The sequence below is a fragment of the Schistocerca americana genome, chromosome 2, assembly GCF_021461395.2.
Source record: "Schistocerca americana isolate TAMUIC-IGC-003095 chromosome 2, iqSchAmer2.1, whole genome shotgun sequence".
Classification (NCBI taxonomy): Eukaryota; Metazoa; Arthropoda; class Insecta; order Orthoptera; family Acrididae; genus Schistocerca; species Schistocerca americana.
In genome coordinates, this window is record NC_060120.1 from 984,907,895 (window position 1) to 984,927,141 (window position 19,247).

Sequence of the window (19,247 nt, forward strand, 5' to 3'; positions counted from 1 at the left end):
GAAACTCAAGAATCACATCAGACTCTTAATAGTTCACACGAGGCCGACTGTTTCCTGTTTTTGGCCCCAGAAAACTCGGAGAAGGTTGCCCGAAACAGAACCCGAGGCCCTTTGTCGTTTTTCAATGACGCGTACCAGTAGACGAGTGAGAGCTTCGTCGTTGTGCGTAAGGTGACAGAGGGGGGCAGCACAGTACCATAGTGATTTAGCGACTGCGGGAATTCTTCAAATATAAGGTCACTGAGTATCGCTTATGATGAACATCATCCATTTGTACAGGACTACCTCTGAGTGCTTTGCGTGAGAACATTTAGTAAATCGCTGTATACATAGTGACGGAAGTGACCTAACTCTTTCCAGCTATGTAAACGATGCTGATAGTAACGAAAAGAAGTCCCGCACATGGTACACTCTAGGCGCGCAGTCCGGAACCGCGCGACTGCTACGGTCGCAGGTTCGAATCCTGCCTCGGGCATGGATGTGTGTGATGTCCTTAGGTTAGTTAGGTTTAAGTAGTTCGAAGTTCTAGGGGACTGATGACCACAGCTGTTAAGTCCCATAGTGCTCAGAGCCATTTTTGAACCATGGTACACTACTGGCCATTAAAATTGCTACACCACGAAGATGACGTACTGCAGATGCGAAATTTAACCGACAGGAAGAAGATGCTGTGATATGCAAATGATTAGCTTTTCAGAGCATTCATACAAGGTTGGCGCCGGTGGCGACACCTACAACATGCTGACATGAGGAAAGTTTCCAAGCGATTTCTCATACGCAAACTGCAGTTGACCGGCGTTGCCTGGTGAAACGTTGTTGTGATGCCTCGTGTAAGGAGGAGAAATGCGTACCATCACGTTTCCGACTTTGATAAAGGTCGGATTGTCGCGTATCGCGATTGCGGTTTATCGTATCGCGACATTGCTGCTCGCGTTGGTCGAGATCCAATGACTGTCAGCTGAATATGGAATCGGTGGGTTCAGGAGGGTAATACGGACCGCCGTGCTGGATCCCAACGGCCTCATATCACTAGCAGTCGAGATGACAGGCATCTTATCCGCATGGTTGTAACGGATCGTGCAGCCACGTCTCGATGCCTGAGTCAACAGAGGGGGACGTTTGCAAGACAACAACCATCTGTACGAACAGTTCGACGTCGTTTGCAGCAGCATGGACTATCAGCTCGGAGACCGTGGCTGTCCTTACCCTTAATGCTGCATCACAAGAGAGAAGCGCCTGCGATGGTGTACTCAACGACGAACCTGGGTGCACGAATGGCAAAACGTCATTTTTTCTGATGAATCCAGGTTCTGTTTACAGCATCGTGACGGTCGCATCCGTGTTTGACGACATCGTGGCGAACGCATATTTGAAGCGTGTATTCGTCATCGCGATACTGGCGTATCACCCGGCGTGATGGTATGGGGTGCCATTGGTTACACGTCTCGGTCACCTCTTGTTCGCACTGACGGCACTTTGAACAGTGGACGTTTCATTTAAGATGTGTTACGACCCGTGGGTCTACCCTTCATTCGATCTCTGCGAAACCCTACATTTCAGCAGGATAATGCACGACCGCATGTTGCAGGTCCTGTACGGGCCTTTCTGGATTCAGAAAATGTTCGACTGCTGCCCTGGCCAGAACATTCTCCAGATCTCTCACTAATTGAAAAGTTTGGTCAGTGGTGGCCGAGCAACTGGCTCGTCACAATACGCCAGTCACTACTCTTGATGAACTGTGTGTGGTATCGTGTTGAAGCTGGATGGGCAGCTGTACCTGTACACGGCATCCAAGCTCTGTTTGACTCAATGCACAGGCGTAAAGGCCGTTGTTACGGCCAGAGGTGGTTGTTCTGGGTACTGATTTCTCAGGATCTATGCGCCCAAATTGCGTGTAACTGTAATCACATGTCAGTTCTAGTATAATATATTTATCCAATGAATACCCCTTTATCATCTGCATTTCTTCTTGGTGTAACAATTTTAATGGCCAGTAGTGTACTATCATGAATAGTTCCACCCGAGAAGATCAAGTCTCGATGGTAGGGAATTCCGCAGGATTCTGCTGAAGAATTTTTTCCACTAGTTGCCCGGAATAGCTCGGAGCGGTGTCACATTGTTCGTTGATGATATTAATGTCTAAAGTATCGACACTGGATGTTCGTAAGAAAATGTTGAACGTCTGGTATAGAATTTCGCTACCTCTATTAATTAAATTCTTCGCAAAACTAACTTCAACTGCTGCTTTCAGCACCGTGTCCCAAAAAAAAAGAATTTCGACATTTCCATACCGCATAGAGCGGTGGTTCCCGACCGTTCTTAGACCATTACCCCTTGTGCAATCAGACATAGGCTATTATTCCCCCCTCCTCTCCCACACATTATCACCAACTTTAGCACCAAACTAAACTGTAGAATGAAAGACTTTTATTGGAACTCTTTTATATTTTAAATGATGAAAGATGAATGATATTTAGTTTGTTTGTGTGTGGGTGTGTGTGGGAGGGGGGAGGAGGAGGAGGGGGGGGGTTGAATGAATGATGAAGGAATTCAGTTCGTCGTTCAGCGTACGTGCTGCCCACAAATCCTTCTCAGATAAGAAAGCTAACTGTCCACACTTGTCACAAAACATTACTGCTCTCCGTTGCGGTACTTACTTGACCTGTACACTGCAACTCCATTTAAAGCCAACCGAGTTAAAGTGCGTGCACTATACTTACTGTCTGTAAATAACTTGATTGCTGCACTCCTTACTTCTGAACTGGCAGAAATTGGAAGACTTCAGGCTGTTAATGCTTTGTGTCTTACCACAGCCACTAATAGTAATGGTAATAATATTATTAATAATAATAATAATTCTGTGTACAGCACTGTAGTAGCCCTTATGTTAGCTTAATGCTCTGTCTTGCTGCCAGATAATTCATTTATCTGTTTCGAAGCGAGTAATGAAGCCATTTCTGGATTACTGTAGGTACTATCTACAATTTAAGACATTTTCTTCAGGTATTTAGCCTTTGTTACGTATATGTGTCACTTTTATCATCAGCACTGTATGGGACAAAGTACAGCATATGTGTTTAGTGTGTGGACAATGTGAGGAACCTGTAACCTCCACTGTATTAATGTTACTAATTGAGAAGAAGTAATTATTGATAACTTATATAATAAGTATTAGAGTCTTACGGAATTGTGAGAATAGTAATGATCTTCTGAAAACAATTTAGTTTCGTGACTGAAACAGAATCGAAACGTTTTGTTTTTACCCCTCAGAAAATTTCATCTTACCCCTCAGGGGGTAATTTCCCTAGGTTGGGAACCACTGGCATAGACTGACCGATATCGATGCAGAGCTGTGCCTCAGCCGCTTTACTTGGCTGTAAGAGCCAGTGTTCCGTGAATTTTCATCGTCTGCCCAGTGTACGAAAGGCGACAATCGCAGAGTAGTTCGTAAACTAAAGCCTTGGGGAGCATCAAATCATCTTTGACGGAATCCAGAAGTGCTGCCATCATCGGCGGAGGGTGAAAGATCACTTTAATTTTGTGAGTACCGGACCTATTTTTGAGACAGGCTTCTTACATATGGCAGGAAAGCCATGGAGTTAAATCTGTCCTCGTTCCTTATGTCCAACTGAGCTTTTATTCGCAGGGCCTTACGTATCTGTTGCAGACGTACACATTTGCTTCAGAAACTCCCTTTGAGTGTATAAGCTCATTTGCAGACTGCTTTCAACAGCAGAGCGGTCTGTGAACAAAAGTTCTGGGAACGCTCATCGTCCGGAAAGGGGTGGGGGGTGGGGGGTACCCGCGTGATCTGAGGCGTCTTTCCACGGTCCGGGCGGCTCCCCCGTCGGAGGTTCGAGTCCTGCCTCGGGCATGGGTGTGTATGATGTCCTTAGCGTAAGTTAGATTACGTAGAGTGTAAGCTTAGGGACCGATGACCTCAGCAGTTTGATCCCATAAGAACATTTCCAAGGGTGGAGGCAGCTATTTGCATATAAATAAAAGTCCATATGAGCTGGCTTCCTATTAATGGATTTCGATTAACTGCATATCCTGTGGTGCCATTATTGCTTTTAAGATGAAGTCAGCCGGCCGCGGTGGCCGAGCGGTTGTAGGCGCTTCAGTCCGGAACCGCGCGACTGCTACGGTCGCAGGTTCGAATCCTGCCTCGGGCATGGATGTGTGTGATGTCCTTAGGTTGGTTAGGTTTAATTAGTTCTAAGTTCTAGGCGACTGATGACCTCAGAAGTTGAGTCGCGTAGTGCTCAGAGTCATTTTTTTTGAACGTACATTTCTTCTTCTTCTTCTTCTTCTTCTTCCCCTCTGGAAAATTAATTAAGTTTCATGCGCCACTGCATTTTGTTCCCTATTCCTTATTTGATATGCACATTCTTAGTGTAACTTTTTAGTATATTAGGCACCTTTCCTGTTGTCCTTTCAATCGCCGCTCCCTTTTCTATTCTTCTTTTCGTCAGTTCACACTCGTGCGGCAGCCATCCGTACGGGACCGTGTACACTGTACAGGATATGACGCCGCAGCAGCTGGACGGCACGGTAGCTCCTTCCATATTATTCCTTAACAGTCTCTCAGTACAGACCCAGAACTTGGATCCTGATTTTCTGTAGATGCCTTAAAATCATAACTATGTGCGTGGCAGCGACAGCTATGAAACAGTAGATACACTGTCGATAACTGCACTTGATCGAGTGCGGGCAGTTAGACAGGTAAGTGGAGGAGTTCCACCAAATAATGCGAGCAGCACAGTGAATACTTTTTTATTTTGGCTGCGTCTGTGAACTTGCAGTTTTATAATATGTATTTTTTTGGAAAGACTCTTATTACTACTCCATTCAGTACAAAGACATTTTTGAATATGATACAATAAAACGTCTTAGGGCATTCATTTTTTTCCCTTGTCGTTCATGTTTCAAACTGTTCCAGTCATATTGAAAATGCATTGCAGCAGTTCGTCGACCACATGAACGGTATCCATCCCAACATTAAATTTACTGTCGAGCTGGAGAGGGATGGCTACATTCCGTTCTTGGATGTTTTAGTTAAACGGAAGGCAGCAGTAGGCCGGCTTGGCCGTTCAGTGTACAGGAAATCAACGCACACTGACAGCTACTTAAATGCTAACAGTTTTCATTACCCAACATACAACAAAGCGGTACTTAACACGTTAGTTCGCATGGTTACAGCAAGGGAGGGTCGAAGGAAGAGGCCAAGCCACCTGCATTCCTTCCACAATGTGGAGCAACTACTAACTGAGGGACATGGACTGAGACCAGTGTTCCGCCCCACCTCCAAGATGAGAGATATGTTACGCATCGTTACAGCCAACATAGGTCTTGACTTCCTCGGTTGTATGGTGTTCCTTGTGAATGTGGTAGTATTTATATACACTCCTGGAAATTGAAATAAGAACACCGTGAATTCATTGTCCCAGGAAGGGGAAACTTTATTAACACATTCCTGGGGTCAGATACATCACATGATCACACTGACAGAACCACAGGCACATAGACACAGGCAACAGAGCATGCACAATGTCGGCACTAGTACAGTGTATATCCACCTTTCGCAGCAATGCAGGCTGCTATTCTCCCATGGAGACGATCGTAGAGATGCTGGATGTAGTCCCGTGGAACGGCTTGCCATGCCATTTCCACCTGGCGCCTCAGTTGGACCAGCGTTCGTGCTGGACGTGCAGACCGCGTGAGACGACGCTTCATCCAGTCCCAAACATGCTCAATGGGGGACAGATCTGGAGATCTTGCTGGCCAGGGTAGTTGACTTACACCTTCTAGAGCACGTTGGGTGTACGGCCAGTGTAGGAGATCGCTCCCCACACCATGATGCCGGGTGTTGGCCCTGTGTGCCTCGGTCGTATGCAGTCCTGATTGTGGCGCTCACCTGCACGGCGCCAAACACGCATACGACCATCATTGGCACCAAGGCAGAAGCGACTCTCATCGCTGAAGACGACACGTCTCCATTCGTCCCTCCATTCACGCCTGTCGCGACACCACTGGAGGCGGGCTGCACGATGTTGGGGCGTGAGCAGAAGACGGCCTAACGGTGTGCGGGACCGTAGCCCAGCTTCATGGAGACGGTTGCGAATGGTCCTCGCCGATACCCCAGGAGCAACAGTGTCCCTAATTTGCTGGGAAGTGGCGGTGCGGTCCCCTACGGCACTGCGTAGGATCCTACGGTCTTGGCGTGCATCCGTGCATCGCTGCGGTCTGGTCACAGGTCGACGGGCACGTGCACCTTCCGCCGACCACTGGCGACAACATCGATGTACTGTGGAGACCTCACGCCCCACGTGTTGAGCAATTCGGCGGTACGTCCACCCGGCCTCCCGCATGCCCACTATACGCCCTCGCTCAAAGTCCGTCAACTGCACATACGGTTCACGTCCACGCTGTCGCGGCATGCTACCAGTGTTAAAGACTGCGATGGAGCTCCGTATGCCACGGCAAACTGGCTGACACTGACGGCGGCGGTGCACAAATGCTGCGCAGCTAGCGCCATTCGACGGCCAACACCGCGGTTCCTGGTGTGTCCGCTGTGCCGTGCGTGTGATCATTGCTTGTACAGCCCTCTCGCAGTGTCCGGAGCAAGTATGGTGGGTCTGACACACCGGTGTCAATGTGTTCTTTTTTCCATTTCCAGGAGTGTAAGTCAAGTCATTAGTACTGTCATCAAGAGTTGTGCCTAGCGTTCACGACAAACCAGACAAAAGGAACTTGAGACGTCGGCCATGGCTGAACATTGTCTAGAAAACGGGCATAAAATACGATTTGAAAGAGTGAGCGTTTTGGCTCTAACAACATCATACTAGATTCTGTTATCAAAGAAGCGGTGAAAATTAGAATAAACAGCAACAGTTGTAACAGAGGCCAGGGGTGCACACTTAGTAGGGCGTGGGGGCGGGCTTTGATCATTAAACGGAAGAAAAGACGTAGGCTTGAATCTTGAAGGGACGCGGGAGCGGCAACTCAAACGTGGCAGCGGTCCCTCGCGCCGTGTGACGTCATTCGGTAACGCGGCGTGACGGAGCCGCTAGGAGCTGCCCAACTTGCATTCCCTCCATGCGTCACTCTCGCCCGTTCTCTGTGCAAGGTTCCAGACGCTGCCATTACATCTATATACGCAGAACACCGTGCCAGTCCCGGCAGTCAATGATTTCAGCTCGTGATTACGATGGTGGTGACAGCTGTCGAAAGCTCGGGTGTTTTATTCGAAATGACGCGGCTTGTAAACCGAGAAGATTTTTTTCAGTCCTGTTCTTGTAATTTTCTAGAGTTTTCTACCACAAAACAGGACGTTCTCCCACTAAAGGAATCAATCGCTCAATGTATATTATGCCTATGCTAGAGATGATTAGTGTCCCAAATCAAGAATCAGACTATGAGAAGACATTACGAAAATAAAAAGTCAAAAACCGGTAGTAAGAATGAACTGGCAAACACGCTGCTGTTTCCTCGAAGAATGCCGTGCAATTCCTGAAAGATGTGAAGGCGCCAATGTGTACTTCTGCACACTTCACGATGATAACTACACGGCAGCCGTCCACTGATGTGGGAGTGCCCGGTAGCTCCATGGCTGCCGTGCGCCGTTTGGACGGTACCAGCAACCAATGGCGTGTAGAAGTGAAAGCCACGAATGGCTTGCCACGCCATGGTCGTGTAAACGATGCCGTCTAAATGTGAAATCTGGAAAAGGGAGCGAGAAGACGCAATAGCTCGAACACTGGACTCGCATTCGGCAGGAACTGATTAGTGTGCAGGCAGTTTACTCATATTCTGGACGCGCTAGAGTGCAAAGGTTTCACGCATCACGTAGTCTGAATTCAAGTAATTCAAATTTGCGAGTGATTTTTGTCTTCCGTAACTTACCCCTGTTACTACTTCGTACTACTGCTACCGCCACCACCACCACCACTAGTACCACTGCTCTCTTGCAGAGACTAGGGTGATAGACACCCACTCGTGAAGCGGTGTTGGTGGAAGATATTTTCTTCACCAACTTTTGCTACCTGTGGAATGAGAGACGATTATATTTTTTCCTGATCATAAAACAGTCTTCTTCACAGTATATGGAACAGTGTGTCTTCCTGCTTCATCTCGAGAGCGGTTACCTTCTTTTCCGGGGCCATTCAACATTAAGAGGTGCCAAGCGCGTTGCAAACGTCTCCACAGTTTCTGCTGGCATGTGGCCACCTTTGCCTTTCACCGTTGTCAACAACACAAACCTACTGCAATGTGCACACACTTGTCACTATTAGTTCCATTAACTTCGTATGGCTACTACCTTCAGGTTTAGTAAGGAACTAGGTCACTACATAGAGATGAAAGTCCTACTAACGCTCTGAGATTCACAAAGGACGTTGTTAGCGCAAGACGATCTATGGGTCTTCAGTAAAATATGGGCTGAAGCTTACTATTCAGGTCCATGGTGGGAGGCAATTGTGATACAACACCTTAAGCCATCGAAGGACTGATTGTCTCCTGATAGTTGCATGAGTGTTGAATTCGCTAGCTGTATAGGTAAGACCCTTGAGCAGATGGCAAACCGACGCCTGGTATGGACTCTGGACGGCTGAGCAATCCCTTGGTTTCTAATCTGGGTTTCGCAAATTCTGATCCATGCTTAACCATCCGCCCCAATTAAAGGGTGCGATATAACGGTCATTCCTATGCAAACAGCACTTTATTGGTATCGTCTTCGATCTAGAGAAAGCATGTGGTACCACTTGGAGACATAATGTCGTGTGTCAACTTCATGAGTTGGTGCTGCAGCTTCGACTAAAAACTCACTCAACAGAGTGGTGTTCCTCAAGGTAGCATTCTGAACAATACCCTGTTTGTTATTGCAGTTAATAGCATCTCCTCCACATTAAGGAGCCCAGTCAAATATTCCTTATTTGTGGATGGCCTTGCAGCATTCTGCTCTTCCTCCAGTCTCATGACTAATACACATCACCTACAGCTGACCCTTAAGTGGTTGGAGGATTGAGGGGATACAACTGATTTTCAATACTCTGCAGAAGAAATTGTTTCTGTGTATTTTAATATTTCATGTTATTTCTTTACTTACCCTGAGATCTGCTTGAGGGGGATCATTTTTTATACGCCTTATCTATGATCAGAGGCTGCCACATCTTGATGATTACAGATGTAGGTGTATCAAGACACTAAACATCTTAAAATGTCTTAGCAGTAGGAAGTGGAGAGCAGATTGGTCCACTTTGCTCACATTCTATACAAACTTCGCTTGCACATGGCTTGACTGTGGCAGCATAGTGTGTGGCTCAGTTAGGCCCTCCTATTTAAAGATATTGGATGCTGTCCACCACACAGGCATTAGACAGGCTGTAGGAGACTACCAAACCAGTCCCATTCCTGGCCTCTGTTCAGAGGCTGCTGAGCCGCTTCTCAGCATCTAGCCAGAAATCCCCATGGTGTGAGTTGTACACAAAGTGAGCTGCATCTCAGAACATCAAGTTGTCAGTATTGGGACTGAACAATCCATGAAATGGAGGTTAACTTTTCGCCGGCAAGTAAGCCTTTTTCCTGTCCATGCGAAGGATTGTCTCGAGCAACTTGCTATAGCAGACATATCAATTTTTAAACATGCTTGGAGCAAATACTCTTCCTGGTTATCAGGCCCACTTTTAACTTGCTCATGACGGAGTGCAAACGAGGCCACCACTCGTTCTATAGTTTTAAAAAAGGTTTTTTAACTATTTTGTCGGAATATCGCGAGTGCGTGGTAGGTTTTAGCGATGGTTGAAAGCAAGGGAACATTGTCGGATGTTCTGTTATCTTACCAGATTCTGTCATTAAAATCTGTCTACGAAGTGACATCTCGTTGTACTATGCAGAGCTGTGGGCGGTCAAGAAGCCATTGGAGCACGTAAGGCTTATTGTTGGAGGAAAATTTCTTGTCTGCACTGACTGTCCTATTGCTCTGTAGGCTATTCAACAAATTTTCCCATTAGATAAGATAATTGTCCAGGACACTAGTCAGTTCCTGCACAGGCAGAAGAAAGAGGTGACCTTCTGTTGGGTCCCTAGACACATCGGCTTTGAGGAGAACGAGGGAGCTGGCAGAGCATTGAAAGTAGCCTGCCAGAAAAATGCCACAGTTCACCTTAACGTCCTCTTACAAGTTTTCATTTCGTGAGTGACAAAGATAGTACTGGCCGAGTGGAAAATGCTGTGGCTGGATGTTGCCGACAACAAGCTGTGATTGATCCAACCAACTACCTGGCCATGGTGCACTTCCGTTCGATCCCCAAGAACGACGAAGTGATACTCACTCTCCTTCGTATCGGACACTGCCCAATGGCGCATGCTTGTTTCTTGCGGCATGAAGACCCACCGGAATGCAGTGCTTGCGGTGTCCCATTACGGTGCACCATGCTTTAGCGCCGTATGTTTCTTATGCTGTTGGGGAGAAAGCCTTTGATCTATCGAGGTACTTGCCCTAATTTTAGATGGTATTGAAACAATAGCAAGTGAATTGTTGGCATTATGTGTGGCCTCGTGATTTCTTCCTAATTCAATTGGACGAATGTTTTAATGTGCTTTGTGGTGGCTGGCTCGCCCTCTTAATTATCCGATCAACCAGTCATCGGAATACCGTCTACTGTTTTATTTATGCTATAAAGTATGACAGTGGTACGAACATGTATACCGGAGTTTGTATGTGAAATTTTTTATTATTCTGCCTAGTTCTATGGTCGTTGCTTTTCGTTTCAATAAGAGTAACTACTCGTCCACCAGTACCACGATCTTGGGAAGAGCGCTGATAACTACGACGTTTAGTGCCCAACGATTATGAATCCATCCATCCATCATGATATGTGGTGACAGCTCGAGAAATACGTGCAGACCGTTGTCCACACGTCTTGGAAAGGCTAGCTGTGCCACCTCTGTACACATACGCTATCAGCGGGTTTGTAGTTAATAATACGCACCAAGTCAAAAGAGACTGTAACATTCGCTCAGCGGTCACCAGACAGGAAAACGATTTACCCTTGACTAACGCATTCTTAGCCGCCGTACAGAGGGGTGCGTACTGTTATACAAGTTTAACTTTCAGAGCATTTCAACTAGAACACGAAATTTTAAGTAAGAAATTTAATATTTTTAAATGTGAGTTGCAAAGTGTCTTGTGGTGCACCCTTTTTATTCTGTACAAGAGTTCCTCCCATTAGTTGAGAGGGTTTTGCTGTACTCTGTTACTTAAATAAAATAGCGCATGTGCGACACCTGCCATTTCAGCCATCTGCCTGGTGTTTTCTCAGATCCGCTTTATGTAAATCGTGAAGGATTAATTGAATCATGACACAGAAAATGCCTGGAATCATTTGAAAACCGAAAGAAAGCGGTTTTCTTCAGAATTTAAAATGCGAACCTGATTCAAAATTAGTATGGAGTAACAGAGCTTAAAAACTGAATATTTTTCGTGTGGAAGTTTATTTTGCTTTGCTGTACTTATTCGCTGATATCAAAACCATCTTTCTGGCACTAGCGGCATACGTAACGTTTAAGGATACTGGATGTGCTTCAAAACACATGATGACTGTTGCAGCGAAGAAAAAATAGTTGGCATTACATTTCCTATTCTAAAGTAACGAATTTTTTTGCCATTTTAAATACTCTTCTTGCGTAGATATTTTTAGTAAAGACAATAAGGTTTTTCCGTTAATAGTCAGTAGCTGGCATGTTGAGGGTACCATGGCTGTGTGGTGTGAGAGGCAGTGAAACACCGACCAGCAACTAAGCTGACGACATATTTAAATCATCTACTGTTCTTTACCTTCGCAAGGAACACGACAGGGAACAATAAATACCTTCAATACGTTATCGATTTAGTGATTTGGAACTTGGCGGTAGATTAAAACTGGATACCACACTGGGTCTCGAGCCTGCGAGATAAGCTCTTCATGAGCAGTTCGACTCTCGACCCGCCCTCACAGACCTGCTTCCGTCAGTACTTCTCCTATTTTCCAGTTTCGTTCTGCGATTTTGTGGTTGGTGACAACTGATAGCAAAGAAGAACATTTTGATCGAATTTCCGGCTACAGTAACATACGCGGAAAGTAGTTCTCGCGTTGTTTTAAGCACATTCGTGACCTGCTTTCGAGCGCTTCGCGTTCTCCGAAAACACATTTACAGTTGACAGTGGCTGTCATGTTTGGGGTTACGATCTGTCGTTGTAGGGCAATGTTGCTAATCTGTGTTTTCGATGCGTATGCTGGGAAAATAATTAAAATGAGTTAAGTTTTGTCCCCTCTCTCAGCCGGCAGACCATCGTCAACGTTATCCGTCAGATGTCAACCAGCCACTGCTCTGCTGTTTCCGCTGCTACGGTTATAAGATCAAACGTCATAAAGCAGTCTTCAAGCAGTGAATTATTCCTACTCACAAGTGTTATGAACCTCTCTCAGCAGTCGAAAATCTATGTCCACATTGCAGGATATTTTCAAGGAGGGGATATTCATCCATAAATTACAAGATGGACGAACTCCAAGACAACAGCATTATTTGTTTGATTAGACTAGTGGACACCGATCAAAGGATGACGGAAGAAAAGACCGTCTGCAGTCATTTACTCATTAACGGATTATTTGTATTCTTAGTGTTTATCTCTAGTCTGTATTAGTTATTTATCTCCAATGGTAAAGCCAATGAAACGACAACTGCCATACAGTTGTCAGTTATGTATATCCTCAACACAAGACATATTTTTACTTGTTGAAGAAAAATTTTTAAAAAAGTGGACATGTTTCTGTGTTTTGTACGTACAAAATTAATAATGAGAGCAATGTACAGAAAATTCACTATAAACATATCAAATAATTAAGTTGTTAGTGAATATAATAAATAATAATATAGTTGGTTAAATGGCTGGGCAGTACACTTAAAATTAGAGAATGTTGACTGTAATACTCACTTAGAAGTTCTGAAGGTAGCAGGAGCAAAATACAGGGAGCAAAAGACGATTTAGCCGGCCGCTGTGGCCGAGCGGTTCTAGGCGCTTCAGTCTGGAACCGCGCGACCGCTATGGTCGCACGTCCGAATCCTGCCTCGTCGGCATGGATGTGTGTGATGTCCTTAGGTTAGGTAGTTTTAAGTAGTTCTAAGTTCTAGGGGACTGATGACCTCATGTTAAGTCCCATACTGCTCAGAGCCATACTTTATACAACTTGAATGGAAAATTGGCGAATATCAAGCAGGTTTCAGGCCAAATAGATCTTGCCCAGAACAGATTTTAGTCCTCAACTAATTCTCAGACATCAAAAAATTTACAATAAAAAACTAGTTTGTACCTTTGTAGATTTTAGAAAGGCTTATGACTCAGTGGATCGTGAATCTCTTTTCCAAATTGTGAAAGAACAAGGCCTGGATCCTAAAACCACGGCAATTATCAGAGACACGCTAACTGGTACAAAATCAAAAGTAAAGTTCAGAGGAGAAATTTCAGAATCCTTTGAAATAAAAACAGGCGTGAGGCAAGGTGATGGACTCTGTCCGTTGCTATTTAACTGCGTTCTAGAAAAAGTAATACAAGAGTGGCGCGAACGAAAATTGGAGTTCAAAATTGACCAACCAGTGAAATTAGGACGAACAAATATTCGAATAGACTGTTTGGCCTTTGCAGACGACTTGGTTATTCTAACGCAGGACATCCAAATTGCTCAGAAACAAATAGAAATTCTTAAAGAAACAGCAGAAAGAGTAGGTCTCCAAATCTCATTTGAAAAAACACAGTATATGACTAGCAACAAACTGGCACCCAAACTTTTGGAAACTAAGTATGGAAAAATCAAAAGAGTTACGCAATTCAAATATTTAGGTGAAATATTTAGGTGAAACAATCTCGAGACTGGTCTAGAAAAAATTGGAAATGAAATTCGTTGTCAAAAGATGGAGACAGCTTTTAGACTTACAAAAGACATCTACAACAAAAAATGTCTCTCGAGGTACTCTAAATTGAGACATTACAACACGGTCATAAAACCAGAGTGCCTTTATGGGGCTGAAACGCTAATTTTAAACAGAAAAAAGGACATTCAAGAAATCCAAAAAAGAGAAAGAAAAGTAATCAGAAAAATTCTAGGTCCAAAATATACTGAAGAAGGAACATACAGGCTAAGAGCAAATAGTGAAATTCAACAATACACCAGCATATATTCGGATATGAAAAAACGCAGATTAAAATTTTATGGGCATATTAAAAGAATGGATGCTACCAGACTAACTAAACAAGTAGTGGAATTCTACGAAAATCGAAGTAAAGCTAAATTTGAGACAATAAAATGGATTGCTGCTATAAAAGAGGACATGAAAGAGGCAGATATAAAACAAGATGAAATTCAAGACAGAAAATTATTTGGGCAAAAAATTCATGACTGGGTAGTTGGTCAAGCTGAAAAACCAAAGAAAACTGGAACCACATGGTCTGATGAAAGGAAAAGAGCTCATTCCGAGAGAATGAAAACAATTTGGGCAGAGAGAAAGTCTAAAAGAAAATAACTGAATGCCCCGTGATTGTACTTCGCGTGGTCCAGTAGGGCCCAAACGTGAATAATAATAATATATATATATATTATATAAGACAGTTTACAACTAGTACAGAAACCAGACGTCAGTTACAAGGATAGAGTGGCATGAAAGGGAAATAGTTGTCGAGAAGGGTGTGAGACAGGGTTGTAGCCTATCCCCTATGTTATTCAATCAGTACATTGAGCAAGCAGTAAAGGAAACCATAGAAAAATTTGAAGATCGAATTAAAGTTTAAGGAGAAGAGATAAAAATATTGAGGTTTGTCGATGATATTGTAATTCTATAAGAGACAGCAAAGGACTCGGAAGAGCAGCTAAACGGAATGGACAGTTTCTTGAAAGTAGGATATGAGATGAACATTAACAAAAACAAAACAAGGATAATTGAATTTTGTCAGTTGAATCAGCTGGTGCCGAGGGAATAAGAGTAGGAAACGAGACACTTACAGCAGTAGATAAGTTTTGCTATTTGGGCAGCAAAATGACTGATGATGGCCGAAGCATAGAGGATATAAAATGTAGGCTGTCAATAGCAAGAAAAGCGTTTCTGAAGAAGAGAAAGTTGTTAACATCGAATATAGACTTAAGTTGTCGGAAGTCTTTTCTAGAATATAGCCGTGTGTGGGTGTGGAGCGTAAACAATAAACAAATGGTTCAAATGGCTCTGATCACTATGGAACTTAACATCTATGGTCAGCAGTCCCCTAGAACTTAGAACTACTTAAACCTAACTAACCTAAGGACATCACACAACACCCAGTCATCACGAGGCAAACAATAAACAGCTCAGACAGGAAGACAGTAGAAGTTTTTGAAATATAGTGCTACAGAAGAATGCTAAAGATTAGATGGGTAGATCACGTAACTAATGAGGAAGCACTGAATGGAACTGGGGAGACAAGAAATGTGACACAACTTGACTATAAGGAGGGATCAGTTAACAGGACACACTTTGAGACATCAAGGGATCACTAATTTAGTATTGGAGGGAAGTCTTGGGGTTAAAATTGTAGAGGGAGACCAAGAGATGAATACGGTAAACAGATTCAGAACGATGTATGTTGCAGTATTATTCTCAGGTGAAGAGTGTTGCACAGGATAGAGTGGTATGGAGCTCTGCATCAAGCCAGTCTTCGGACCACAACAACAAATAAAAAATTCTTTGAATTAGGAATATGTTTTATTTTAAGTACATCTGACCACCATGCCTTAGTCAAAATAGAAATATGTTTTAGCTATTTTAAGCAAAATTATTTATTTCAATTGAAACATTATTTTTTAAACTTAAAGTATCCAAAATTAGGAAATTTAAGAAAATATTATTTCGTAACTGCAACTGAAAAATATTATTTTAAGTACATCCATTGTCCTACAAGATTTATGTTTGTGTCTTTAAGCACTGGTGAAACAGTCTATACCGCGAATAATATTAATTCGTGATATCACTGAACTGGTACAACTGTTTTTTTTTAAATGTCCATTTTTGATGTTTCTATTCAGTGATAGCATTTTTGAACTTCACGCCCTCCACGTCCAATAAAAATTCCAAGCAATGAGGGGTTAACCATTTAATTCACCCTTAACAGTGCGTAACGCAGCTTTCCTTACTGGAAGAATGAAATTTGGGAAAATATTTGAATGTTACAAAAACGTCTGCAATGCATTTGAGAATGATTTGCCTCATGAAAGGTACATCGCAAGTGCGATGGAACGATGCAGTTATCACTATAGCGTACATCAAATAACAATGAATATATCCTAAATAACTTAGTCAGCTTCTTTCGTACCATACAAATGCCATCGCAATTACCTACTGTTTTTGATTTATCAGGCACTGGTGGCTGTTGTACGTCTTCATTGTTTGAAAGCATTTTTTGACCGGGAAAATACTGTATTGACTTCCTCGCAAAACTGTAGTAATAAGTATGATATCGGACTTCAAAAAGAGAGTATGCAGGTGTGATTTCGTATGAAAGTAATATTTAAACGACACGTCGCAATATAGCATTCGGTCGTTCTGCTTTCAAACAATGAGTATACAGTCATGACACATATATTTGAAACATGAAAAAAGTCATACAGCATATTAATGTGATAAATTATTATGGGATTCTATAAATGACTTGTAGACACCTTTTAAATAAGACTAAGGTTTTTATTCACTATACTGTACAATGTGTAGAGTGCTCTGGAATATACCTCCCATGACGTCCGTAAAAGCAGAAGTAACGTATCAGAGGAAAAACTCTTTACATCATATTTTGTTTTGAAAAGTGAAAGCGTCACAGAGACTGTCGTTTTAACTTCTCTGTTGCCACGTCTGTGCACTTCATTTAACATGGACTCATTGGCTTTTAATATATCATACAGGGTGGAGCAGAAGAAACGCATGTTTTTTGAACAGCTAGTATGCGGCGACGAGAGGGGGTATTGACCTTGAATGAATGTTGGCAGACTGCCAATACAATGCAGTTTCAGTCGCTATGGAGCGTTGGAGCGTAGAGCATCGTGTGTTCGTTATCGAGCAGTACTTTAGAAATAGTGATTCCGTAGTCACTGTGCAACGTCTATTCCGTCAAAATTTTAGAGTTGGACGTCGAGGTGCAGTGTCTGATCGAAATACTGTACTCTAATGGGTTGCAGCGTTTAGAAGTACTAGATATGTGATGAAAAAGAAACCACCTGACCTTCCCCGCTCAATTCGTACTCCGGAAAATGTAGACCGAGTGAGAACAGCAGTTCTTGCTAGTCTGAAACGATCGGCTAGACGACAGGCTGTAGCGGTTGGTATGGCACGTCGTTTACTTCACCGCATCTTACATGATGATCGTCACAAGAAAATGATCGTCCAGCAGCTTAGTGAAGGGGGTTTTGTGCAGCGCAGAGACTTTAGTCGCGTAATGGACGAAATTTTTAGGGAAGATGCAGATGCTACAGTCTTCATGAGTGAAGAAGCACATTTTTATGTAGACGGTTACGTCAATGTTCAAAATTGTCGGTATTGGGCCCCGGTGAACCCACATTTACACCAAAGACCTCACCACAGTTTAAATGTAACATTGTGGTGCTGCATTTCAAAGGTTGGGATTGTTGGACGCTATTTTTTTTGAAGAGGAAGGAACTGCAGTTACAGTGACATCAGCGTGCTACATTCAAATGTTAAACAACTTTCTTCACCCAGAACTTAAAAGGCGTCAAGTGGTCATGAGAGAAATATGGTTTCAGCAGGACGGTGTTACAGCTCACACGGCGAGAGCATCCACGGAAGTGGTTCGACAAATGTTCCCAGGACATGTTATTTCGAGATATGGTGATGTTTACTGGTTCCCTCGCTCACCCGATTTGTCGATATGCGACTTTTTTTGGGGAGATATTTAAAATCAAAAGTCTACATGAACAAGCCTCATACAATCGATGACCTGAAGAATTCCATTCGTCAGGAAATTGAAGCCGTGCCGCATGAAATGTTGGAGAGAGCCATGCGTAACTTTTACGAGAGGATCCAAATTTGTATCCAGCAAGAAGGACGTCATCTGCAAGACATTATTTTTCGAACCTAATTAAAGTACGTATATTTCAAAACTGCATTAAAAATCGATCACTTGTTGCTTTTTTTAATTATTTTTATCAGACCGTGTCCCAGTCATTCAATAGTGAGAAACATGCGTTTCCTCTGCTCGAAAATGGTTCAAATGGCTCTGAGCGCTATGGGACTTAACTGCTGAGGTCATCCATCCCCTAGAACTTTAGAACTACTTAAAACTAACTAACCTAAGGACATCACACCTATCCATGCCCGAGGCAGGATTCGAACCTGCGACCGTAGCGGTCGCGCGGTTCCAGACTGTAGCGCCTAGAACCGTTCGGCCCTCTGCTCTACCCTGTATATTTTCTGAGATGTTTTTCTCTACATAGTAATTAGTTCATCTTAATAATTTATAAAAAAAAGTGGAAAATTAACACGTTTGTTGCAAGCTACACTTCAGGTTTGTGAAAGCTGCGTTATACCCGAAACGTCTTGGAGACACCGTGTCCGAGGAAAAGTCATTTGGAATGCACTGTATACCACTGCAAACCACTTGCTTTCCTGTGATTTTTTTTATACTTTAATAGCATCCCGTGCGTTATATTTGTAGTATCTTGTCATATGACCAAGTAACTAGACTAATATTGGCTCGTGGAACAAGACAATAAATAATAAAGAAAATTACACTAAACACATTTGGTACGCCATCATTGGAAATGACATGAATTACAACTATCTGTATCAGAGCATGATCAACATGAAATAGTTCTAAAATGTGTTCGACCAATGAGCTACTGACGTGTCTCTAAGAGAGTCAATGCCTGTGGGACTTCAGTTTGCCAATCCCTATTTTAAACATGTAAAATCCCCTTAGGACGAAGTGTTTACTTTTTACGACTGGCTTCTCTTTTGTAGGTGAGACCAGAGATGGAGGAATGTTCATTCACCAGCTGGTACCCCAGGTTTTCGAGGCACAGCGTCGAGTCTATAGCGATCCCCATCCAGAACGACGTGCTGACGTACCTCCGCGAGGGAAGCCTCATCCTGCCCAAGGAGGCGGTGCCGCCACCCAGGCAGCGCAGTTCCAGCTTTTCCGACTGGAGCGACTCGGACGCTGACTCTGACGAGGCTGAGGT

General features: G+C 43.5%; 1 protein-coding gene across 1 annotated transcript in view; it reads left to right on the top strand.

Annotated features, from left to right (window-relative positions):
• LOC124596267 (cell division cycle protein 123 homolog) overlaps positions 1 to 19,247 on the top strand; it is a 131,224-nt gene that overhangs the window by 50,917 nt on the left and 61,060 nt on the right. The window contains exon 2 of the mRNA XM_047135341.1: positions 19,027 to 19,245. Within this exon, the coding sequence (XP_046991297.1) occupies positions 19,039 to 19,245 (207 nt within the window). The 5' untranslated portion in view covers positions 19,027 to 19,038. The remainder of the gene's footprint in view (positions 1 to 19,026; positions 19,246 to 19,247) is intronic.